Genomic DNA, 25,255 nt, shown 5'->3' on the forward strand with positions numbered 1-25,255 from the left:
ATTGGTCATTCACTTTTATGTTGTCAGTTTACTCATGACTGTTGGTACATTAGTCTGTGCTGACTGCTGACAAGTAGTGGTGAACTCTGAACAGTGGTTAATGGTATCGGTTATTGATAAATATTGTTTCTAATTACATTTAAATCTAAGCTTTCTAATTGAAGTGTATGATAAAGTTTAGTATATTATGATGAAATTTGCGTGTGATTTGTCTCAATCAAGTGAATATTTGAGTTTTAGGAGTAGTGTCCCGTTAAGAAAGATAGTTGTGGATTCTGATGGAATCAAGGTAAACGAATTACTTAAACTTCATTATGTGCCAATGACCCACTTTAAAACATATGCTTTTTTAATATTTGTTTAGGCTTGGAAAATATTTGATAGTGGTCCGAAGTCTGTTACTTGTCCCTTGATATGCTTACCTCCTGTTTCTGGAACAGCTGATATATTTTATAAGCAAGTAATGGGACTTGCATCTAGAGGTGTTCGAGTCATTGCTGCTGAACCTCCACCTTATTGGAATATCAAAGAATGGTGTGATGGTTTCAAAAAGCTTATTGACTACCTTGAACTTGATAAAATACACATTTTTGGAACATCTTTAGGTGAGTCTAATAATCAGGCAGTACTTTTTTATATGCACATTATTTTTTGTGAAGTATCAATAATAAATTTCAATACTGTTATATCTTGTTTAATTTAATTATTCTATTTCTTTTATTGAACTATTTTGACAATTTTCATAGAAGGTGAAGAAGATAACTTTGTCTTTGCCTCCTTACTAATAATATTTTTTAAATAATTGTATTTAATTTTTTCAATTTCAGGGGGTTTCATTGCACAAAAATTTACACAGTATACTCAGAATTGTCCTCGTGTAGTGTCACTTGTATTATGTAACACATTTACAGACACAACAGTGTTTGAGTACAATGATTCAGTTGCATTGTTTTGGCTTCTACCTTCACTAGTTTTGAAAAGAATGCTTATGGGTAATTTTGCTGCTGATAAAGTTGATAAGAGAATTGCAGATTCTATAGATTTTATGGTTGAAAAGGTATGATTTATATAACTACAAAAACATATAACAACTTTCGAGATAGATATATGATATAACATGAACAGTGAAAGGTTGTGGTCCTATTGACTGCAAATATTGTTTTCCAAGTGCAAGGCAATCTTAATAATCATCTTGACCGAACTCCAAATAGCAGGACATTGCTTTCTTAAATTATTTTGGTAATAAATAATGTTTTGTTTCATTAGTTTTGTCTAAATAACTGTGACATGTATTTCTGCGCTTACAACATTTAATTTTTTTTTTTCTTACAAGTGAACAGGTGCCATCCTTTTTATTTAATTATGTTGATTGTATTATATTCCTTTATATGCAACAAAGTGTTAATAAATAATTTCATGGTAATATTCAACAATACTTCATTAGCAATAACAGAATTAATTCATATTGTTTTCCCATTTATAATTTACACTCCTATTTCAATTAGTATAGATAAGTAGCAGGGAATGCTACTTGCATAATCCCTGACACTATAAAAGATATGTTTAATGAAGTACGGGCAGTACATGTTATTAAATATTTATTAAAAGTTTCATATTGAATTTAATAAAATAAAATTTCCAAATACAGCACATATGTAACCAAATTGAATATAAATAATTCAAGGTAAAAATCTATAAATATTAATCTAGCATGTCTCGATGTAGCCAGATCTAAATCTATGTTATTGTTATTATACATTTGTGGTATTTTTATCAAAAGGAAATTAGTTTATTGCCAATTCCTTAATTAGTTATCTCTAAGTATGTTATCTAAAGTGTTTTCATTAGAATATAATAGCATACAATAAATTAAACACAATAAGTTAATGGTCTATAATTGACTTATTGACAAAAAATATGGCCTTATCAAAGCTATCTAAATGATCGCCTACTGAATATTTATATTAAGTGAAAACATATCACGGTAATAGTTTGCCTTTTGCATGAAGACAAGTGGGAACTACTCTACAATCTAGTTTATTAATGTGTTTGTTTTATTAAAAAAACAAATATATTTATATATATAAATATGTTTGTTTTATTAAAAAAACAAATATATTTATATATATAAATAACTTCAGTTGCAATTATTGTTATCATTTAGTGTGAAAAATGTTATGGCAGCTATAGATTCAACTCTAAATATAATTTGCACTTTTTTATAAAGTTGCATAACTGCCATTGCTTGTATGATATAAAGTGACCTAGTTACAACATTTTGCAAAATACAGTGCTACAATTATCATTCCAGCTGGAATCTTTAACTCAATCAGAGCTAGCATCCCGATTGACCTTAAATTGTACTCCATGCTATGTTGAACCACAACATCTGTATAACCTGCCAATCACTATTATGGATGTTTGGGATGAAAGTGCCCTTAGCTCAAGGGTGAGAGAAGATCTTTACAAATCCTATCCACAAGCGAAACTAGCACATTTGAAAAGTGGAGGGAACTTTCCTTATTTAAGCAGAAGTGACGAGGTCAATTTACATTTACTGGTAAGTAATATTGATTATGCACTTTCTTATTTTATATGGCAGAGGCCATTCATAACACACGCGTAGCGCTCGTCCTTGTATCTCTTGAATAATAATTGTTAATATTCGCCCTGTCATATTTATCCATATTTAGTCATATTTATATAATGTGAATTTTAAAATAATGTGACAATAACGATTAGTTACTACTCTTTACAAGTAATTTCTTATAAAAAGAATAAAAGATTTTTTTTTCATTCTTAAAGTCAAATAGGTGGTATATGCTTGAATAGGTCAAAAATAACAATTCATCAGTCAGCTGGTCACGCATAACTGTGGAAACAACTTTCTTAAAACATTACAAATTAGAAACATTTTTAAGTATATTATTTTAATATGGTGTTATTTAAGAATAGAGAAAATTTAAGGCGACTTTTAGACAGGCGAGATCCATCTTTTACGTTCCATAAGTAAGGTGCAGGCCTGTTTATTACTCTTTTTTTTTAAATCCTTAAGGGTAAAATTAAGATACAACACTTTAAGTTTGGCTCCCATGTGTCAAACATTTATACCGACAGTATTTTCTAAACCAAGAAAACCTATTCAAATTTTATTTGTAAGTAAGTAGTAAGTAATCCCCAAAATTGGAATCAAATTCGAATCAGACTTTGTCATATCATATAAATATCCAAATAAATTTATGTCATTTATTAATTTTAAACTTTTAGTGACGCCTACACGGAAAAGTAATCTTATTAATTTAATTTGTATTTCATGTTCATTTTAGATTCATTTGAGGCAATTCGATGGTACAGACATCTCGGCTTCTTACTTAAGTTTACACAAAATGCCAGCTCACAATCAAGACAACCCCGAGGAAGGTTCAGTCAGTTACTTCAACCAAAGGGATAAGTTTGTTAAAATATCGTAAATGTTTTATATTATTATGCGACTAACGAATTTAATATTAACGCTAGAACATTCCTATTACATATGTTGGGTGTTTAAATTCCTATAAATGGAGTTTCTATGACTAGTCTAAACGAAATTGAATTCTATAATAGTTGAATTTCAGGTTAGATAATTTTATAAATTATTTAAAAAGAATATATATAAAATACATTTAAATATAATATCTGATAATTAAGAGCAATTGATGACAAAAAGGTTATTTTTATGTAATTTTAACTGGTTTTTTCACTGGTCCAGTATAATTTTTGCAGTTTTGTTACTTTACTAAAAGTTTCCTAATATATACAAGTAGTGTTAAAAATTAATCTATGATCAAAAACTCAGTGAAGTTTAACTTCCATTTGGATTTAAGATAATATTGAAACATATTTTAATATGAACACTATACAATCAATTAATCTATTATGACAATAACTGCCATTAGCAATTATTTATTGTATTTAATATTGTTACTTACAGTTTAATATCAAGATAATTAAAAAACTTAAATCAGTCAGACACTTGTCACCAATAGTTTTTATTAGTTCAATCTTACTGACCTGACTAATAATAAATTTGCAGATTAACTCTTACTCAGATGTATTAGAACTTTCACACACTTTCAATAAAAATGAAATCTAATTTAATTAAACTCTTTCTGTCAAATGGTGTTTACGCTGTGATGAAAAGAGACAAGAGTATGTTGGTTAAGACTGCAATTGAATTTAGTTTTCTAGGAAAAAGGGGTGATTTTAATTTTTTATAGTTGCCGTGAGCAAGCTCGGAGAACTTATTACATGTATTAAGACTGTCTTAGGTTTTATGAATCTTATGGAATGTTGCGGTTAAAAGTTACGAAATATGTATTTACTAATTCTTTTAGTATATTAATGTATGAATAACTTAGGGAATTCTAAATCTTGTTAAGATTAATTATATGACCTATATCTACCAAAACTTTTTTTGGTAGGTTTCTAAATGATAAAAACATGGACTATGTTTTGTCCTTCTCACTCTAGTGACAATCGATAAAGCAATTGTATAAAAACGTAAACTTATAATCGAAAATGTTTTAAGCATACAAATTGTTATTTCGAAAACTTATTAGAAGCTAGATTTTTTACGATTATTAAATAAAACACCAAAGTTAACGATAGTTTTATTTAACTTTTCTTAATCTATGTTTCCTTTTCTAATTTTTGCCATTTCTTCTTTTCTTGAGCCTTTAACGCCTGTTCTCTTTCTTCATCATCGGAAAAGTACTCCGCTAAATCATTCTCTTGAGGGATGGGTTGTCCGGCCAACGTGGTTCCCTTTTCATTAAGTGCGGGTGCATTTAATTTGAAAAGTGGGTCTTCCGACATAATTTCCGGGATTATTGGCTCACCATGAGGTTGACTTTGACTATTGTGAGCGGAGACTGTTGAATATATTGACATTGCCTGAAACCAATTTAAAAAAAGGTAGCAATACGTTATAAAGAAAAACACGTTGAAACCTCCTCGACTATGTTACTTAACGAGGTTAACGCAAGAGGAACGGATTTTGAAGTGAAACTCCTTTAGAATTGTATGATTTCAAATCGGATGCAACGGAAAAAGAGAGGGAAAATAAATTCATATTTAATAAAATTAAAGTTTGATATTAAACGTTATAATAAAATTTAACACAAATTTTTTGAAGTGAAACTTCTTTAGAATCGTTGTGATTTCAAACCGGATGCAACGAAAAAACGACAGGTAAGAGACACAAATACAAAAATGTGTAGGATGAAGCCAGGGGAAAGAATGAGACAGAAATATACATACAATTTGTATATTATCGGTCTCTCCTCTTTGTGCCATACTTCGTAGCGTCCCCACTCCCGTCTTCTAAGCATAGTCGCCTGTAATTTGTGAGCCAGAGCGAGAGAGCAGATGTCAGTGTGTATGTATATTGCACACTGTTTAATACGTGCTTGTATTTGAGCATTTAACGTGTGTAGTGCATGTGAAAACTACGTGAGCTTACTGTACACTGTATGCGGCTGCGTATTACAGCGTTTTAGTAAGATAGCGTGGTGTGTTATTATTTAACTGTTTGTGAGTATTTTTTTCTAATAGGCAATGATCAGGCTTCTGTACTAATAGACAATTAAAGAAACACATAAAAAAACCTTAGATTCCTTGACTATTGAAAGCGATTGGAAGTGAAACTTATTTATCGGCGTTGGAAAAAAATTACCGTCTCATTTTTGAGTTACGCGTCACATATTTCCGTTACGTACTATCTTTTTCGTGTCCCTACCACGGTTGATTCATTAATAACAAAAATATATAATAACGATAACAACGATAGTAATAATTGTATTACAATTAATGAAATTCTGTAATAATCTTAGTAGTGATAAGGTAAAATGAGATAATTGTATTATTTGTATTCATGTCTATGATAATGAAAGCCTTTTGTTAAACTTTATCTAATTTAACTTTATTTAACCAATGTATATAAAGTTGCATATATTGGATCATTTTTCGAAAAATAAGGTCATAAAGACGTTTCACTTCTTACGTGTGTACACTAGTACACGCACACATTCTTTTTTTTTTTTTTAAAGAAAAGTTTAATCCTACATTTATATAGCGAAAAAAGTAAAGTATAATTTACATACAGGGTGTCCCAAAAGTCGACGTCAAGTCGAAATTTTCTCATAGGTAATGCCACACCAGTTATCAGAAAATATTTAAAAAAAAAACATGTATTTTTGAAGTTATGGAAATTTTCCTTTTATTCCAGAAAATGTGACACTTTTTTTTTTAAATATTTTCTGATAACTGGTGTGGCATTACCTATGAGAAAATTTCGACTTGACGTCGACTTTTGGGACATCCTGTATATTATATAAACATTGGTTTTCAAGGTTTCACTTCTACCACGTGTGAATTGCACACATGTTTTTTTTTTAAATATGGTTTTCATTCAGATACTCCTAAGGAACGTTTAGGGTGTATAGTTGTTTTTTTTTAAATTAATTCACTGGAATAAAACAATTATTGTAGAAGGTCGCAAAAAAATATATATACTCGAGGCAATGTTCGAATAATCGGGAAATGTTCTGATCGAGTCAATTGGCCCTTGATTTTTATTGTTGCTTTGGTTAATCATTGAGATTCCTTCAATTACTTTTGAGAATCATAATAAATTCGATTTTTTTTATTTAATCTTTTCAAAGTTTGGAATCATTATTGATTAAGAGTACGAATGTTGTTTTTTTCTTCTTTTTGGCTATGGCTTAACGAATATAGTTACGACCAACCAGAGGAAACGCCATCTTGAGTTTGGACAGTGCGTTCAGAGAATGCAGGGTAGTGCTGGTTTAATATTCAGTGGAGCATTGTGGTGATGAGACGTTGAACCGATTTGAGTGTATTAATGGTTGAGTAGATTTTGAGAACCACTGCTCGTTATAATAGCTAAAGATGTTACTTGTAATGTTAAAAGGTATCTAAATTAAATACTGTACGATCATTATTCGTGTCTTGTGCTTGTACTTTACCCACTAAGCCCGATAATGTCGATGTCCATTACGATGGAGCGACGATATTTCTCCGACATATATGTTTATTTTTTTTATTTGTGTTGCATTGACTAGTAAGGATATGAAATTATTGAATCATTTTTATCGATATATATATATAAAAATGAATTGCTGTTCGTTTCCCTAAAACTCGGCAATGGCTGGACCTAATAATTTTGATCTTGGAATATTTGTGAAAGTTTAGCGAAGGTTTTAATGTAAAATACAAAAGCATAAATAATTTAATTTTCCAATACGATTCGTTTTTAGCTATAAAACATTTGATGTCTGTTATTTAGATCTATACTCTTGTTTGTAATTAACCTAAATGGCTGGACCCGTTTTGATGAGTGTTCTCGTGAAATCAAGAATGAGATTTCTTTATGAGGCAAACGAGCTGCAACGGCGAGTGCTAGAGTGCGTCGCCGACCTATTAGGAAGTAGTACGCTCTTTTCTGGAATACCTCGTACTAGAGTATTTATAAGTTTGATATTTGGTATTCGTATGTCGGTTCCGCTAACATAAAAATCTCACCTGAGCCACTAAGTTGGAGACATCACCTGCATTCGCGGGCAGGATGAGCGTATTATTGGTGCGAGCGAGTTTGCGAAACGCGTCCACGTACTGCTCAGCGATTGACAGAGACGCTGCTTGCTTGCTGTCCTGTTATTGAAGTTTATTAATATTACTATTGAAAAACCCAACTTATGCCGAAACCATTACCAAGCATACATCTGGACAGAATACTGACCTGTGCTACTAAAAGCCACCTTGAAATTCTAAGACCTATCTTGGCTTCTAAGCCAGCAATCCAGACTGATTTGACTCAGTAACAAAATGCTTGTTTACAAGGCCATCATACAACCAATCTGGACATATGGAATAGAACTCTGGGGCTGTGCAAGCAATACTAACATCGAAATCCTCCAAAGATTTTTATCTGGAGATTCCAATCGTAAAAGAAGTAATCCGCAAAAACAGTAGTAGATATGCATCTACTCTATGTGGAAAGGTTAAACCAACATACAAATGAACTGGCTATGAATTTGTTAACTCCAGGAGATGATGTAACGCAGTTTCTTCCATTGGAAGGCACCGTATAACACCCATTAACCACAGAAAATATCTGATTATGGCCGACTGCAGATGAACGAGAAAAAAATGCTCAAGTACGACTCCCGTATGTCAAAAACGTTCCGCATAGTTCACTATATGACATATTATATTAATTGTATATGTCGCAGCCAACTAGCCTAATTAGCCATTCAACAGCCTAGTCTCGTTATTAATAGCGCCGTTCCACTAGCGGTACTCACATTGCCAGAAGGTTCGCAAGTGCGTTGCAGGCTTTTTAGGAATAGGTACGATCTTTTCTAGAAGGACCTTAAAAAATCTATGTAGGCAGCTAGTATAAAGTATATTTATGCCACTTGGTAAAGATTGGAAGTGCTGTTACCGTCCCATTGTTTGACAAACATTGATAATTACTTATGATTAAGCCTTTCTGTAGCAACAATTGTTTCGGGAAGACAACCCAGGATATCCATGAATCACTTATCACAATTTTATATCATAAAATCATATGAATAAAAACAATATGATCAAAGCAGTATAAAACAGACACAGAAATGTCCATACCGGATATGAGAGAGCTGCGGCCACAAGTTTGAGTCCGCGAGCACGTGCTTCAGCCACGGCTAACATCGCTTGAGCTTCTCCCGATGCTTTGTTAATTTGTTCTTGCTTTTCCGCCTCTAAACAAATATATATAGTATATACAATCAAATGTTTATATTAAGCATCGGCTATTTGTTTGAAATATTTTGATGTATTACAAATGTACTGTCTCCGTTAGTATTGAAAATATTACCTGAAGCAAGGATTCTAGCTTGTCGCTTTCCTTCAGCCACATTGATGTCAGCCGCACGCACTCCTTCAGACTCAAGTATTGCAGCTCGCTTGCGACGTTCAGCCTCAACCTGCATTTGCATAGCTTCATGGACACGGGTTGGCAACTTTATGTCACCTGAAAAAAAAATTGATTACATTACATATGAATTTTAAAAAAAGCTATAAAGAAAATCTTGCCTTAATAAAAAAATTCTGTTAATATTTTACTTACATTAAAGATTACAGTAATTTATTTTGTTTATTAACACTTTTTTGCTTTACAATATAAAAATTGAACATAATTAAACTGGCGGCCTTATCACTTTTGAGTGATCTCTTCCAGGCAACCACTGTGAGAAGAGAAAAAAAAATATTATATGAGATAAGGTAGGCAAGAAGTGCAGTACACCTATGTATTAGGTGTTCTATATATAGTTGTTAAGACAAAACTAAACTTAAAAAAAGTATACATGAACCACAATAATTTAAGTTTAGTCTCACATCTGTTAGTAAGAAAGTTAGGGATACAATGTGGACAAGTAATGTTTGTACAGAAGAGATTTAAAGGAAGAAGAAAGGAGCTAAGCGAATAGGGACAGGAAGCGAAATCCATAGCCTAACTGCAGAGACCTTAAAGGACTCGCCAAGAAAGGAGGAGTTATAAGATGGGATTTCAAGGGTAAAGTTTTCGGAAGAGCGTATTTTTTACAATTACAGATTAGAAATCAACAAACATTAATTAACTACATATGTTTTAATTTATAGTTTTATAAAACATAATTTTTTGAGGCCATTTCATAATATACTTACGTATTTCATATCTCAGACATGCTATACCCCAAGCTTCACTGGCCTTGTTGATAGAATGTACAATAGATACATTCAGTGACTCTCTTTCCCTAAATACTTTATCAAGAGATATTTTCCCTAACTCTGATCTCATTGTAGTTTGAGCAAGCTGTGTTATTGCAAACTCTGGATCCTCAACACCGTAGGAAGCTAAAATTAATTATTATAATTGCTTTAAATGAATTTTTACAGCAGTAAATTTCAAACTTATGAAACTGTTGATCAAATTAAAATCAGTTTTTCTTATCAAAATATAGCAATAGTATAATGAAAACATAAATGCTCTGCATATGCTATACAAAAAATAATGCATTCAAGGTGCTGCTGAGGCTGTGTTATGTTTCATTTAGATCTAACACTATGTCTGCACACTCTTTGCATTATAGTGAAAAGATGGCTTTGTCAGTGGCACAAGTACATGGTAGCAGTAACAGCTTTCTGAACATGATTGCAGATAGGACTAATTGTTCCCTGATGATGTCACTTGTTCAGAAAACACATATGAAACATTAAAAAATATAAAAATAAAATTACAATTATATCTACTAACACTATTGAACACGTTATTCAAAATGTTTTTTTTTTAAAGTAAATTAAGGACATTTACCAAGGTAAGGGTCCATTATACGTAAATATAAGACACCATCAATGCTTAATGTGACATTATCCGATGTAATCGCACTTTGCTTTGGCACATCAATAGCAATTTCTTTTAGACTTTGCACATATTTTATTTTATCCACTATAGGCCATAAGAGATTTAACCCTGGTTCCAGGAGTCTATGAAACTTTCCCATTCTTTCAACAATCCATGCCTGAAATTTCGAGAAAAAGTTGAGTGGTTGTGGTCTGTGATAACTAACTATATAAATAAAAATAATCCACATTTTGTATTAGAAAACAAACTAACCTCTTGTTGCGGTACAAACATAACAACTGTATTAATCGGAGATGTGGAACGGTACCGTGCTGCTGAGACGCTATAAAGAAATCTGCCTTCATTTTGATATTCCTTAAGAGTATTCTGAAAGTTCCAATATGAAAATTAAATTATTATTAGGCAATGTTCAAGTATTTTTTTTAAATAATTCGAACCTTTAAAGGAAGCGCTTTTGATAGGAATAACCTTGTCCGTGAGAACATTTTTATTTATTAGAATTTACGAGACTTAAGTAAAATCTTGTAAGATGATGAATAAATTCATAATTATTGTAACATGTAAGATAACCCGCAGGGTAAACAGAAAATTGCTCAATTACAATTGACGATTCCCTGTTTCAGAAGTGACTGGCAGTTGACCAAGAAATCTATCAATGGCTTTCAAAAAATATTGACAATTGACAAAAGTTAATCTATCTCTACTCCTTCATTCATACTAAAGAAGGACGAAAACATAAACAATTTATTTATACATGTATAAAAGACTAACTGTACCTTGTGCCCAGTTGGCATAAATAAAAGCCATAAACAAGAAAAAAAAGACTAACTATTCTTTGTGTCACTGTTTCTATGCTGTAGTCACCGAGGAAAAATCTAACCACAGGAGGTACGGTACACCTTTTCACACGACACGAGTTTAATCAACGATAAACTGGGTAATAAGTAGTCGGCGGCGATTATTGCCCTTCCGTAACTTACTGACTTTTAACTTTGTCCTCTAAATGCATAGCTTTCAATGTTCAACCTAGGCATGAAATATTTTTACTAAGTTACTTCTTATGTTACCATAGCAACCAAAGGTAGCGTTAATGTTTACATATAGCAACAAGCTATTTGTTAATCATTCGCGAGTATAAGCATCCCATAATATAACATATACCTACTTTAAAAATCGTAGCCTAAATAATGGAAAAGGAAAGGATTAAATCGATTGAATCGTGTAGTAGACATAGCGATGACTATGAAACTGATCAAAGCCGCATAGGTGCTAAACTGAGAAGATTAAAAATCCAGGAAGAAATATTGACCACGTCAACCAATAAGATTGCATTAAAATTTGACATGGTAGATAACGGCTATACAGAGAGTGTAGGACTGCGAAATTATTTACACAAAATAAAAAGCACTTATACGGAAATTAAAACTCTGTATCAAGATATTAAAACAATTACAAAGGACCGACATAGTTTGGAAAATACTGGTAAGATTGATCTATTTAATTTGAAAAACTTTTCTAAGTGTATAACATAGCTGAAATTAATGGAATATTATAAAAGGAAGTAAAAAAAATACTTAATACCGAACAAGTAACCGATGATGTTTGACATTTGACGTTTGATAACTGCACATGGATTCACATCAATGAAACAGAAATGTGTTTTACTCTACCCGCATATGTAACACATCTCTTTGTCTGTTACAACTTACAAGTCCGTATCGTATTGTTACGAGCTAGGGGATCGGATAGAAAATGCCGTAGATGCCCGTTCAATGGTTTATTTTTAAATAAATCAATGCGGAATTTATGAACACAAATTACTCGCAGAAATGCATTAATTACACATACCAAACACAGTCACTAGTTAATTTAATTAGGACACTTCACACTGTACTTTATCACTCTATTCGCACTTTATCTCTTAAAATCGCATTCGAAACCGAATGCATTGGTCGCATTTCGGCTCGCTCGAATAATTTGCTACTGAGTAGCGATTGTACAATTCTAGAACGTCCGTACTCTGTCACTTTCGCACATTGATCCGGACTTGTCGTACGGCGTTCTAGAGTGCTCAGTAGCTTCGAGAAGGTTCCGATCTTCCCTCACTCTCGCGTCCATGTCCCACACCTAGAAAATTATATCTAGAATATTCCTTCATCAAAGGGATATAACTAAGCCTGAAAAAGCCTGAAAACCTTATGAAAATAACAATTTCCTAATATGTAATTGACTCTCTCCTGAAACTGTCAGGAATCACATTTCGCCCTGCTCTAACTAGTGGAAAAATCTAGAAACATTGCAGTCAACCCGTCTTCGTAACAATATGCATTACACTACTATATTAGGTACATAAATTGCCTTTATTATTAGCTTTAGGGGTATCAGAGGAGTTAATTATATTTTATTTTCTCAGATATTGATGATGTTAGAAAATATATATTGGAATTGGAAAAGAAAATGGGCGCATTAAAAGAATATTCTCATACAGAAATCGGTTTACTGAAGGTTGCGGAAAAGGAGCTATTGATACAAGTACACTCAAAATAATAACCGAATAAGAAAGGCCAAAGTATACCTATGCTAATCGGAGATTAAATTCCAAATTCGATTTTTTTATGCAAACCGATTTTCATGAATATTTTGCCGTATTTGATTTCTACATTTACAGTCGTGATAAGTTCGGTAACATTCAACCACACCCATGAAATTAACTTAAATGGTAGTGAATGTATTCAAAATGTCCGATTAACGACTCATTGAAAGAAGTATAGGGCTGTAGATTTTAAATTCTAATTCAGTGAACGTTTCTAACGTTACTAAATTATTAAACAAACTGTTAATATTTGATGAACGAGTACGGCTCACTAAATAATTTCAAAACCAATTCGAATCGGGTCCTTCAACCAAAAGCGCACCAATTCTTAAAATGCCGGCAACGCACTCGCGAGCCCTCTGGAAATTAGTGTACATGAGCGGCTGGTATCACTTAACATCGGGTGAGCCTCCTGCCACTTTGCTTGATCTATAAAAACAATTATAAGTTAATCTTAACTTTAGCTAGGTTAAATATAGGCCAACAATGTCGCATAAAAAATTTAAAGTCATAACATATTATAAAGTTCCTTTAGTTTTAAGTTTATTTTGTGATTTTTTAAGCATTTCTGGTTTAAATTATAATAACATATTACAGATAAATGAAAGCTCTGATGAGAAAAGGTTTAAAAATACTCGGGTAGCAACTAAACCATTTAGTGACGTCGTGCCCAGCCCCGTACGAGCACTAATTAACTCACCATTTAAATGTATAGTAAGTAAAGAGTTACATAATGCAATTCATTCATATTTTAACATATAAAATTGCTTTGCTTGTGGCGGCATCCATGCGTCGGTTTGTCTCTCTCCCTAAAATATGGCTGGTCATGCGTGATACTCGTGAACGGGTGCTACTTGTGGTGACTGGTCGTACTTGAATTAGCGTATGCGGTGATGTTAGTTATTTCGGCTATGTACTTGTGTTTTGTTCCCACGATAATGTAAGCTGTATAATGTAATGTGCTCCTATTTCACCATGCCTCCTGCTGACACACAGGAGTGGAACATGGTGTAATGGTTGCAGCTCCTTGAAGCGATTTTGACCGCCCGTTGCCATTATTATTTATAATTTGTACTCATTTTTGCAAGGAAGTATTAAAAGCAAAAAATATCGTTTAATTATGTATATGTACTTAGAATAAACCAAAATGATGGACGTTTCTGTGGCGTTCTATTGATTAATACAAATATTTAGCGAGTTTGAGCTTGGAGGAGGATTCAGCTGTTCTAATATAGGATTACATAGTTGCCTCATGAATACAGCTTTTACCTTTAGCATAGGTTTCTAGCTACTTTAAGAATGTTCGAGTTCGAGTCAAAACTCTTAATTAGTAAATAAAACTCTTTGTTTGAAGCTGGGTAACAACTGTCTTGAATGGTTTAAAATATGAGCTTATAACTAACACAAAATTACGCTTATAATTTTTACATAAAATATACTTATGTAATTTAAGTAATGTTGGGTAAGCATAAGTATGGATATGAGAAAAAAAATGTCTTAAATTTTTATCCAAGTCTTTTGCTTATGATGTCATATGTTTCACAAGTTGTATCCGGCAATCTTTTGAAAACAAAATAAAATTATTTTCAGGAAGTTCAACGATTCCAAGAATTTATGAAAACTAATAAACGTTACGGTGGATGGGACGAGTACAATCACAATATCTTTGTACACATATGGAATAAATATTATGGAGACGACGTTATTGAAAATCCAGACAAAAAAGATCCACCATACCTGAAGTTTAAGGATGAAATTTGCATGAAAATTTTCGGTAATATTAGCGGTCATCCAACTTTAAAAACGTATAACATATTTTTAGGTTATGCTTTTATTTAAATGTACATGAGCGTGCTGCGTGCTTTTTCGGGATTAAGGTTATTTTTCTTTGCTTTGTTGGACAAAAAATCATTAATATTTTTAGGAATCAATTCAGATGACGTACATTCTCATACACAGTGGTACAATGAATACCTTAACCTTAAAAAATGTCAGGAAGCTGCTTTAAATAAATGGCGGGAAAATAAACATAAAATTAAATGTCTCCATAAAGTGGAGAGGGATAATGTTAAGAATGACATTTTAAAATTGATAAAAAAAAATAATGCTCCAGCAATTTTCCCGCAAAGAGGTAGATCAGGTGTGAAACGCTTTGTAATATATTCATGATACAGATATTTGTTAATAAGAGCGAAACTTCCGTTCAGGGTAACAGTAAACTTTAGAAGAACTTACCCTAAAACTTTATAATCTTTCCCAATTTATATTTCCTACCTAAGCCCAAAGAGGGTCGTGACCCACTGTACTTCTGTAATCTGTATCCGCTTGCTAATTTTTTTTTAAACGACACTGAAGATTCCTGAAAAGCACTCGAAACGTCGATGTAAAAATGCAATAAAATCGCATTGTATCCAGTGGCGTAAACCTAAGACTTTATTATATTTCTTTTACAAATTATATATATAATGTTTTTACAATATTTGCTGATACCAATTTTGAACTTTGTAGCAAAACTATCAGAAACGGAAGATGAATTCTCTTGCGACATGTATGTAAGGTAAGTTGTATATGAATTCAAATTCGTCTAATATTATTATATTTCGTTAACCTAACAATGTGTGTTCACGCTGCCGCCTAGTTCTATCCAAATATACTCGGGTAACTCTGCTCAAGTTTTGCATACAAAAATGACCGTCACACAAGAAACTATTTTTTTTTTTGTACAAAACATTTACGGTACCTATATGTTAGTTTTAAAACTCCTAAAAATAGTAGGGCTATTAGGGTACGAGAAGCCTAAATATGTCTTCAGTATAGTGATGGGATTCGAGCTGCTTTTTACTTGAGTGACTCGAGTAGTTTTTATAGTAGTCGCAGTCGAGTTAAATTTTTAACAACTCGAGTTTAGAGTGACTTGATGACGGGAACATTTTGATGCAAAACTTTCGGAACGTACTACAAATCAAACATCATTAGCCTCGGCTATTATATATTAAATCGTTTTTAAGGAAATACATTATTTCTGTTCTTTTGTAAGTTTATTTAAGTTAAAATTAAAGCATTTTATTATTACCTAAGAACACAATAAAACTGTTCATATTTGGCTCTCATGAAAGTTCCTAGTAAGAATAAATTAAATTGGATTAGAATGTATTAGAAGTAGATTATAATATTTCAATTTGACTTATAGTTGATATAAAAGGAGGAAAATTGTATTTATTACATTTTGTTTAGATTTTTTCGAGTAGCTTTTACATTAATGCAAAAATTAATATTGTTTTATTCGTTTTAAAATTTTGGTCACTCGAGTTTTATATTCCAAGTGACTCGAGTCAATAAAAATCACTCGGGTGTCACTCAAGTGAGACAGTTACCAGAGTCGCATCACTACTTCAGTATGTCTATTAATTTTTGATATAGAAGAATAGGGAATGTAGTTAGGGCAGACTAGGACGACGGCGCTTCTCCTAAAATTATTTTGCTAGCGATAGGCGTAAAGTCTCGAAGCACAAAGTATAACTCAAGTGTGTTAAAAAATATTGCATTTTGGCATAGGTGAACCATAGTTCGCGCTAACTCATAGACATTAATATACTTGAATTTTGATTCCAAATTATATTTTAGCTTATCTACGAGTTATTTTCTTAATAATTTTTATATTTTCCATAAATGTATCATTTAAGTACGGTTGATGAAAGCTCATCGGAAAAAGGAGTGGGTATTGGTGGCAGAATTAAACAACGCTCAATTTCGCATTTGTATAATTCTACAAAACAATGGACGAGGTGTCAGAATAATGAAATAAATGAGAGTAGAAATAATAATATCGATGGAATTGAAAAACTGTAAGTATCATCACATCATAAGTTATTATTTAACATCGAAATCTATATAAAGAAACAACTCGAGAAGGCAGTGAACCGAGCAATGAATTCAATGATCCAAATACTTCTTTGGGGCGCTGCTTAAATTTTTCATACTGCTATCAGCAAGACTTAAATAAATGTCACAAATCCAAAGACAACTTATTGTTTTACTTTTATCACTATAAAACACGAAATGTGAGTACAGTTTAATAATTTTACATTAAACAAAATAGCTTTTAATTGTACAAAATCAATCTATACTTATACAATCTCAAAAAATCAAATACTTTACAAACCTACCACCTTACTCTTCAAAACTCAATGTTTTAAAACATTAACTAATAATAGAACTATGTTCGTTACTATGGTTACGACAATTTTTAGATGTAATTTTAACACCAAACTTCAGTGCATGTTTTATTATTATGTGAAATGAGTCTTCAATTATACTAAGACTGAAATACTTTTAAGAAATAAAGGCATTATATATTACCATTTTTTTTTTTCAGAAAGATACCAAGCTGGCGTATTAATTTATAATAACTAAATTTTTTAGTATCAAATTAATGATGAGCCAAAAATGTATTAGATTAAAATGAATATATTTATTAAACAAATAAATGTGCATTGTGCAAAAATTTAATTAGTTTAATTGTGTTTATAAAACAAATCTCTCATTTTTGAAAGTGTTATAAACCCATTGCATTTTTAAAAACTACAATTGGCTTATAAATAACAAGGATGTACATTTGCCGTTAGGCAATATTTTGTGACATACCTCTTCATTATATAAAACTGTATGGGGAAGACATAAGCATAAGGATCACACATTTGTCCAAACTTTATGTTTCACATATTACTTTATGTGTTTTTAAGTGTTTAAAACTGGAAAATCTTTTATCACAATCCTCACACTTATATTTCTTCCTACTTAGATGTTTCAGGAAATTTTTTCTATGGGTATATGAACGACCACAGTACTCACAAATGTATACATTAGTATTGTCTTTATGATGTTCAACTAAGTGTGCATTCTGTTCAGAAACTGTGTTAAATACTTCTGGGCATAATATACACCTTATGGTACTTCTTTTATGAACCAATTTATAATGTTTAGCACGATATTTGTCTAAAGTGAATACTCTTTTACATTCTTCACATTGAAACTCCCCTTGATGATGTACTTGTAAATGTTTCTCTAAACGACTATTTGCAACAAACGTATCCCCACATGTTGGGCATATGTAATTATTGTAATGGGCATTCATATGGCCATCAAGGTTGTGAAAATTTGGGAATTCATCATGGCATAACACACATTGCATTGGCTCAGATAGATTATAAGGCACAACTTTAGTGTATGCTTCATCAAATTCAATGCCATGTTGCGAGTCAAAATGATGGAACATTTGATTCCAGTCTGGAAGTTTAGTATTGCATATGGTACAAGTTAAATTCAAGACATCAAGCTTCAAAATTTCATTAAGCCAATAGGGTCTCATGAAATGATCCACTTCCTCTAGTCGTTCTTTTTCATGAAACTTTGTGTGGATTCTTAATTCATCTGCATCTTGAAACATGGGACCACTGGTTGAGCAATATGCACAGTAGTATTTTGCAGATTTTGTTTTAAATGGTATAGCATTTGTATACTTTAATATCATTTTTATTTCTTCAATTCGTCTAAAGTTTTTTTCCTTATTGCTCTTATCTTCACATGAAACTGGAATAAATATTAACATACAAGCAAATTGTTAAATTTTTAAGGACAATAATTATACATTAATTTATTATTTATAAAATAAGTATAAATAATGGTTGAAAGAGGAATTTGAGTATTTACCTTTTAGTAAGGTTTGCAATTTTAACACTATGTTCCTTTTGTTAAAAATAAAGTATCTTGCAGCAATGTTAAATATAAAAACTTACCATTATGATCTTCAGATATAATATCTGCTTTTCTTAGATGGCTTTTGAGTGTGTTCCGGGGAATGTTGTATTCAGCACAAGCTTCCTTAAATGTCATGTTTTCACTTCTCACAGACACAATAGCTTCTCGTAAATCCAACTGTGTATATTTTTTGTAAGCTTTTAAACGGTCAGCACCTTTTCTCTTTTTAGGCCACTTTCGTTTCTGTGTTGATCCAAGATCTGTTTGATCACTATTTTCTTTATCTAAAGCAGATATTTCTCCTGAAATATCATTATAGTAGATTCATTAGTAATTATGGTATTGCAATAAAACTATAACTAACTAAATAAGCTTAAATATTTCAATTTATTATTTTTGTCCTATGTTTAGTTGTTCTACCTTCTGAAACTTCAGTCTTAATATCCACGTTTTCTATATAGTCATTATTGGCAAAAATTGAATCTTCTTCTGTGAAAACTTCAATTTGTATGTCCGATTGGAATAAAAAACCTTTAAGAACCTGCTCAGAAGCAATTATCTCTTTCTTAAAATCCAAAGCACTCTGTAATCTATCCACACATGAGCTGCAAATATATTCCAGCTGATCACCTTCATTTTTTGTTAACCACTGTAACACAATTATTTTTTAAATATCCATTAAATGCGTAAATACTTAGACACATTAATTTTAAAAAAATTACGACAATAATAACTTACTGGTAATGAAAAGCACTCTATTAACATATTACCATAAGAATCGGCTTGGTCGTTGTTGGGAATCTCCTCCCACATGAGATGTAAATCTACATTATCCAAACAACATCTGCAGCGATTTAAAATTTCTTCTTTGACTAAAACATCCATATTTAATTATGAATCTTAAATATAAACTTTGTTTATACAAAACCAAACTATATTATGTCGATGATAAAATAATCAAATTCAAAATTGTATAAAACTTGGCACTTAGCAGGTAAAATCAACCGATAACCTGGGCCAAAAAAGTTACTCTGTGCCCTGTGGTTGACGCTAAAGATACAGAATAATGTAATCCATAGAATATATATAGAGTCAACAATCGACATTGCAGCGCATCAACGCCGCCTAGGGATCGTTGTCCTAGTTAATGTACTACCAAGAGGCGATTTGTGATTTAATAATACTTAAGTGTAAACATTTAAATAATAAAATCAAAGCTTTTGATTGCATTAATGTAAGAAATAAAAATGGAAGCAAATGCATCTAATAAAATATCCTTTATTAACTTTTTAATTGTTTTTAGGTTTTAAAAGCTGGTTTACATACCATACCTAATAAAGACTGAGCAATCTATAGTATCATTTAGATTCGGCTTGTGCTATTAATCGGCTCAATATCATTGAATATTGCAATACAAATATTTTTGGAACCTATATGCTCCTGGACATCGGACAAATCTAATAACTTTATAGCTTGTTTCAGACTGGTTGCAATGCAAATGAATAAATTGAAAAAAATGTATTATTCAAAATAAAGCCGACAACTGCTCACCTAGGGGTGGCCTTGTATATATCACATTTAATAGACCCACTTGTTTAGATATACTTTTATTTTTAAGTTGCATATTACCTTCTAAGGTTGAAGGAGTAGAAAAATCCAATTGCACATTTTTTAGTTTGCTTGTTGGAGCTAGAATGGGACCATTATCATTACCAAATAATTTAGGACCTAGAATATAGATGATAAAATGAATTTTAATGATAATTTTTGGGTAACAATATCTAATAATTATGTTTAGATTTTTGAACTTGAACTAATGTTTGCCTTAAAAATGACAGAATTTTTTGAATAAATGTTGTGTTCAGAGTCTAAGGACTGAAATGTGAAGTGTCATGAAAATTAAGAAGTAAAAATTTGATTTTGTGTAATTTATGTATACTACTTAAGTCAAAGCAGGAGTTCTCACATATTGTAAAATCTTCTAAATTTCTTTGGATATGTAATGCCCTACCTGGTAATAACAATCTCGGCACAGCATCGGGGCTTAACCTCTTGGTCCAAGTTAAATCTTTTGATTCAAAATGTATGTGACATATTTTGCGATATTTGAAAACATAATGTGCATCCAATGATGTATCAAGGCCAGCTGCTTGGAACCAAGCCATGAACCGAAACATATCCTTTTCAGGATTAGGAAAAGAATGTAAAATTATATCGCTTTGTTGACCTGAAATGGGAGTGGCAATTAAAGTCTGCTGTACAAAACTTTGCCATACCGAAATTCTTACCTTGATACAATACATGTAATTAATCCTATGAAAATATATAAATATCAGTAAAATCAAAATCACAATCAATATGATCCTTTACTCATTAAACTTTATTGTATTATAAAAAATAAAACAAAAGAAATAATTAATGGACATTTTCTTTATTAACGTCGCGTTAGTATTGTAATAATATTAATGTACTCTATGCGTGAAGAAATCCCAAATCGATTGGTTCTAAAGAAAATTCAAGCCTGATTCCTCAAATTATGTCATCGTGGAATTAATTTAAGAATTTACTCACGAGAGCTTCCACATTTTAATACACAACAACTTTTTTCTGAAGGCATTTTCAACAGAGTCCAGTCCAGTAGCAACTTGGGTATGGAACAAAGGTATGCAAATCAAAATAAAACTCAAAAATAATAAAAAATAGATCTAGCCGAGTTCACATCATCATGGTAGACTTCAGTGTCATCTACTGCAAAAGGTGGTAAACAATCGCAAATAAAATTATAGAATTATGAAGCGTTGAATATTTGTTACAATATGTAATCACTGGTTTTTTTTTAAATTTATTTATTAGCCGGATACAAAGACCATTAGCACTTAAAAAAAATTATAACAAAATATCTTACACAAATAACTATACTATAGTGCGTTTCACGAGATAGTTCCTTTCGCCGTTAGGTTGGTTTGGTAGAATTGTAATCAGTGTTGCTACGGTTTGAAGAAATGAAATCATCATAATATTTTATTTTAGTTTTATGTTATTTTTACTTAGAATTTGGCCATGCATGGGCTGTAAATAAATAAATAAAATAAAATCTTAATTAGAATTGACCATGATAGCCCATACATCATTTCCCTTGATAGCCCTGTGAGACGGCACCCATTTAAATGTTACTAGAGTATCGAAAGATGTCAATGCTTCTCTAATTTTATACAATACATAATTATTTCTATAGTGAAAATGACATTTGTTTAAAGCCATTAACACACTATTTGAATCTGAAATTTAATGTAGTTATCATCATTTTGTAAACTTTGTAAGTACAATACAGCTTGCTAGATAGCATAAGCTTCAGCTGTAAGTATTACTTAACATAAAACATTTTGAGGTTTTAGCCTGAGGATCATAGTAACCCGATTTCACTGCAGATGAAGATTTAGATCCATCAATGTAGACTTTGTAACTTAGGCTTGGTACAGCAATAATTCAAAAAGTCTAAATTATCTACTACAGTATATCTATATTTAATTTACACAAAATAGCTTTATATTAACAGAGATATACAGGCCATAGTTCAGATTTGTGCATATTATCAGATAAACAGTCATAAAGCTCATAATTCCCAATAATTCTGGGATCTGGTTATTGAGAACATTAGTCGCAGTTATACTAGAAGGCAAATCCAGTGTATTATGGGATAAGAAAGTTTTGGAAGAAGAACATCATTTTGAGAAGTTATAACTTTCGAACAGAATTTTTAATAAGTAACAATAAGTAATCGCCGAATACAAAGTGGTTCTACACATGACTCAACCTCACCAGTACCAGTAACAATTCAAAGAGCAATATTTTGGATAACATCAAGCTTTTTTAATAATACAGGACTAATATTCATATATGCCAGACAACTAATGACTACGTACTAAGCTTTTATCGTACTTCAATTAAGTTCCGAAATCACGAACGTGATATATAATAGTATTTGGCGTGTGTTTGAAATTTCCCCTAAAAAAACCCAAATATTCTTTCCCCCAATTCTGGCCCTTACTTGGTTGAGAAACCCCTAAATTGAGGGGGAAATCCTCTGATCTGGCAACACTGCCAGTATGAAGCATTCAATTTAATATAGTATAATAGCGCTGGCAAATGGCAATGGGGGGAAAACTGCCAAGTTTTGACAAAGGCGGCGCTGGTTTACTTTGACTCATAACAAGTGATATTAGTTGTCAAATTCCATACAAATAATTGTAAACAAAACCTTTTGCGGCTTTTTATCAAATAATGCCGCGTTGCGTAGAGGTAGGTTGCAATAACAATGGAAACCATTCATTTCCCGAAGATATACAAATCAAAAAACTTTGGGGAAATTCTAGGTTGTGTTCAAATCATTTCACAGAAGCAGACTTTCAAAGCATAAGTTCAGCTACAGGTTCATATCTTTGTTCTCCTATTTATATATTTTTGTTTATGCCAGGAAGATACTCTATCGAGAGTGTTTATGTGTAACCTTAGAACTATTAACGATATTTATACTTTCAGGATTGCCTCCACTTCATCGATTTTTAAAAAAAGACTGCAATTCCAACGGTTTTTGTGTGGAACAAAACAGCAATTGCAAGGGAGCAGCGATATTTTCGCTGTAGTTATAGAAAAGAACTGTTCCCAGCAACTGCTGCTCCTCGAGTTTCAAATGAAAATTCAAATATTTTATCTGATGAAACATTTTTACCTGATTTTGAACATGAAATTGAAATAACTACAACTACTGTCCATTGCTCACCAGTTTCAGCAAATCAAACAATTTCAACTCAAACACCTCACATTCAGACTTTTTACATGTGAAGATATGTTATCTGATCCTAAATCAGTGCTATTTTATACAGGACTAGAAAACATGCATAAGTTTCTCTTGGTACTATCAACACTACTACCCATGGCAAATCATTTACATTATAGAGGTAGCCAAGTAGTAAATGTTTCTATTGAAGATCAGTTCTGTTTAACATTAATTATATTAAGAAGGAACAAACCAGACTGAGCTTTCAAAAATGTTTGGCATTAGCACAACTGAAGTTGGTAACATATTTATTAAATGGGTAAATTTTATGTTTGAGCTATGGTCTAAAGTAAATATCTGGCCAAGCCGTGCCTTGGTTGATTACTACATGCCTAAATTATTTAAACAACATCATTCATCTACAAGAGTAGTTGTCGATGGTACAGAGATATCTATTGCTAAACCTAAAAATCCTATTTCTCAACAAGCCACATTTAGTAGTTATAAGCATCATAACACAATAAAAATTTCCCTCATATCATTCTGTTCTGAGGGATATGGAGGTTCTACTAGTGATTGTCAAATAACAGAACGAAGTTCACTTTTAGACCTATGTGAAGAAAAAGATGCAATTATGGCAGATCAAGGCTTCAATGTTCAAGATTTATTTGAAAATAAAAATGTATCAATTTATACTCCAACATTTCTGAAAGGTTTGACTCAACTGCCTGGCATAAAATTAAAGCATGATCACCAACCAGCAAAAAGCCGCATACACATAGAATGCCTTATAGGATTAACAAAAACTTTCAAAATATTAAAATCAGATATAAATGCTTTCTATGTTCCGTTGTTGTCTAGAATATTTTTATTTGTGTAATGCTATGTAATTTTAAAGAAGGAATTGTTAAGTAAAAATATACGATGCTGTCTTATTCATGCTAATCTAAATGTTTTGGAGACAGGCTAACTTCAAACTGTGTAGTGGGTGGAAAAAACTTCCAGAAACTGTTGAAAAGTGCAGATTCAGTAATTATTGTTACAGTTGTTTATTATATTTTTATTTGGATAAATCTATGTAATTTTAAAACAGGAATTGTTAAATAAAAAAATGTCAGTAATAAAAAAATATCATGCTGTATTTTTTATTATCTCCAAATAATTCTTGTACATATACTTATTTAAAATATTTGGCATAGAAATTATCAAGAGATAATAACATTTCATCAATAAATGATTGATCCCTTTCACAAAAATTACTATCATTTCCACAAAAGTAAAAACAATCAAGTTACAATATTTTCTGTCAGTGCAGTACATCTGCCCTTGAATTTGATAGTAGCATGGAGACCCTTTTTTCAATTTTAAATCTCCATCATGGCATACTAAATATGGCACAGTTACACTAGTGATTTTCTGCAATCTGCTGCTATGTATGTATGTGTGGACTCTGTTTTCGCACTTAGACGCTCAATAGGTCAATTGTGCATAAAGTCCTGGCTAACTAAGCCAGCCTAACTCCTTCCAGAAGCACAGAAGTCTCCTGGGCACCTCGCAGCGTCACGGAGCGACCTCACTGTTCCGAGGATTTCTACACGTTGCTTCGTCACAGCCTCGCATTCTAGGACTACGTGGGTGACTGATTCCTCTGCGCTGAAACAGCCTCTGCACAGGGGGCTGTCTA

The 25,255-nt window shown here is 31.8% G+C and overlaps 4 protein-coding genes across 9 annotated transcripts; 2 read left to right on the top strand and 2 right to left on the bottom strand.

The window, feature by feature from the left end:
* The first annotated feature begins 2 nt into the window (after positions 1-2).
* On the top strand, positions 3-4,678 carry LOC123712994 (maspardin-like). Its single transcript, XM_045666446.1, has 5 exons — positions 3-289; positions 365-605; positions 828-1,057; positions 2,312-2,560; positions 3,327-4,678. The coding sequence occupies exons 1-5, from the start codon at positions 188-190 to the stop codon at positions 3,468-3,470; spliced, it is 966 nt and encodes a 321-aa protein (XP_045522402.1). The 5' UTR covers positions 3-187; the 3' UTR covers positions 3,471-4,678.
* On the bottom strand, positions 4,635-11,069 carry LOC123712993 (stomatin-like protein 2, mitochondrial). The gene is made up of 8 exons (XM_045666445.1): positions 10,882-11,069; positions 10,697-10,810; positions 10,394-10,601; positions 9,748-9,936; positions 8,918-9,073; positions 8,686-8,801; positions 7,582-7,710; positions 4,635-4,932 (listed from the first exon to the last, which is right to left on the bottom strand). The coding sequence occupies exons 1-8, from the start codon at positions 10,927-10,929 to the stop codon at positions 4,669-4,671; spliced, it is 1,224 nt and encodes a 407-aa protein (XP_045522401.1). The 5' UTR covers positions 10,930-11,069; the 3' UTR covers positions 4,635-4,668.
* Positions 11,070-11,584: 515 nt separating this feature from the next.
* On the top strand, positions 11,585-17,536 carry LOC123713266 (coiled-coil domain-containing protein 112-like). 2 transcript variants are annotated; one of them, XM_045666863.1, is made up of 8 exons: positions 11,585-11,926; positions 12,858-12,976; positions 13,635-13,751; positions 14,628-14,811; positions 14,962-15,177; positions 15,546-15,594; positions 16,721-16,882; positions 17,413-17,536. In XM_045666863.1, the coding sequence occupies exons 1-8, from the start codon at positions 11,632-11,634 to the stop codon at positions 17,441-17,443; spliced, it is 1,173 nt and encodes a 390-aa protein (XP_045522819.1). In that variant the 5' UTR covers positions 11,585-11,631; the 3' UTR covers positions 17,444-17,536. The 2 variants fall into 2 exon arrangements, with proteins under 2 accessions (XP_045522819.1, XP_045522820.1); XM_045666864.1 differs by lacking the exon at positions 14,962-15,177.
* Positions 16,782-21,750, bottom strand: LOC123713264 (zinc finger protein 43-like). 5 transcript variants are annotated; one of them, XM_045666860.1, is made up of 7 exons: positions 21,366-21,750; positions 20,806-21,021; positions 20,424-20,483; positions 19,533-19,666; positions 19,215-19,443; positions 18,833-19,096; positions 16,782-18,626 (listed from the first exon to the last, which is right to left on the bottom strand). In XM_045666860.1, exons 1-7 carry the CDS (start codon positions 21,409-21,411, stop codon positions 17,746-17,748), a joined length of 1,830 nt encoding a protein of 609 aa, XP_045522816.1. In that variant the 5' UTR covers positions 21,412-21,750; the 3' UTR covers positions 16,782-17,745. The 5 variants fall into 5 exon arrangements, with proteins under 5 accessions (XP_045522816.1, XP_045522815.1, XP_045522814.1 ...); XM_045666859.1 differs by having other exon boundaries at positions 20,424-20,522; XM_045666858.1 differs by having other exon boundaries at positions 20,346-20,522.
* Positions 21,751-25,255: the final 3,505 nt, after the last annotated feature.

Source organism: Pieris brassicae, chromosome 8 (genome assembly GCF_905147105.1).
Source record: "Pieris brassicae chromosome 8, ilPieBrab1.1, whole genome shotgun sequence".
NCBI classification, from domain to species: Eukaryota; Metazoa; Arthropoda; class Insecta; order Lepidoptera; family Pieridae; genus Pieris; species Pieris brassicae.

Coding starts and splice junctions, on each gene's coding strand:
- LOC123712994 (XM_045666446.1), top strand. CDS start 188: ATGATGAAATTTGCGTGTGATTTGTCTCAATCAAGTGAATATTTGAGT. Junction 290..364: donor TGGATTCTGATGGAATCAAG/GTAAACGAATTA, acceptor ATATTTGTTTAG/GCTTGGAAAATATTTGATAG. Junction 1,058..2,311: donor TAGATTTTATGGTTGAAAAG/GTATGATTTATA, acceptor TTATCATTCCAG/CTGGAATCTTTAACTCAATC.
- LOC123712993 (XM_045666445.1), bottom strand. CDS start 10,929: ATGTTCTCACGGACAAGGTTATTCCTATCAAAAGCGCTTCCTTTAAAG. Junction 9,074..9,747: donor ATGTCTGAGATATGAAATAC/GTAAGTATATTA, acceptor TTTTTTTTTCAG/GTGACATAAAGTTGCCAACC. Junction 7,711..8,685: donor CCGCAGCTCTCTCATATCCG/GTATGGACATTT, acceptor CTTCAATAACAG/GACAGCAAGCAAGCAGCGTC.
- LOC123713266 (XM_045666863.1), top strand. CDS start 11,632: ATGGAAAAGGAAAGGATTAAATCGATTGAATCGTGTAGTAGACATAGC. Junction 13,752..14,627: donor ACTCACCATTTAAATGTATA/GTAAGTAAAGAG, acceptor AATTATTTTCAG/GAAGTTCAACGATTCCAAGA. Junction 16,883..17,412: donor ATCGATGGAATTGAAAAACT/GTAAGTATCATC, acceptor TTTTTTTTTCAG/AAAGATACCAAGCTGGCGTA.
- LOC123713264 (XM_045666858.1), bottom strand. CDS start 21,411: ATGCCTTCAGAAAAAAGTTGTTGTGTATTAAAATGTGGAAGCTCTC. Junction 19,097..19,214: donor TAAGACTGAAGTTTCAGAAG/GTAGAACAACTA, acceptor ATGATATTTCAG/GAGAAATATCTGCTTTAGAT. Junction 18,627..18,832: donor TATATCTGAAGATCATAATG/GTAAGTTTTTAT, acceptor TATTTATTCCAG/TTTCATGTGAAGATAAGAGC.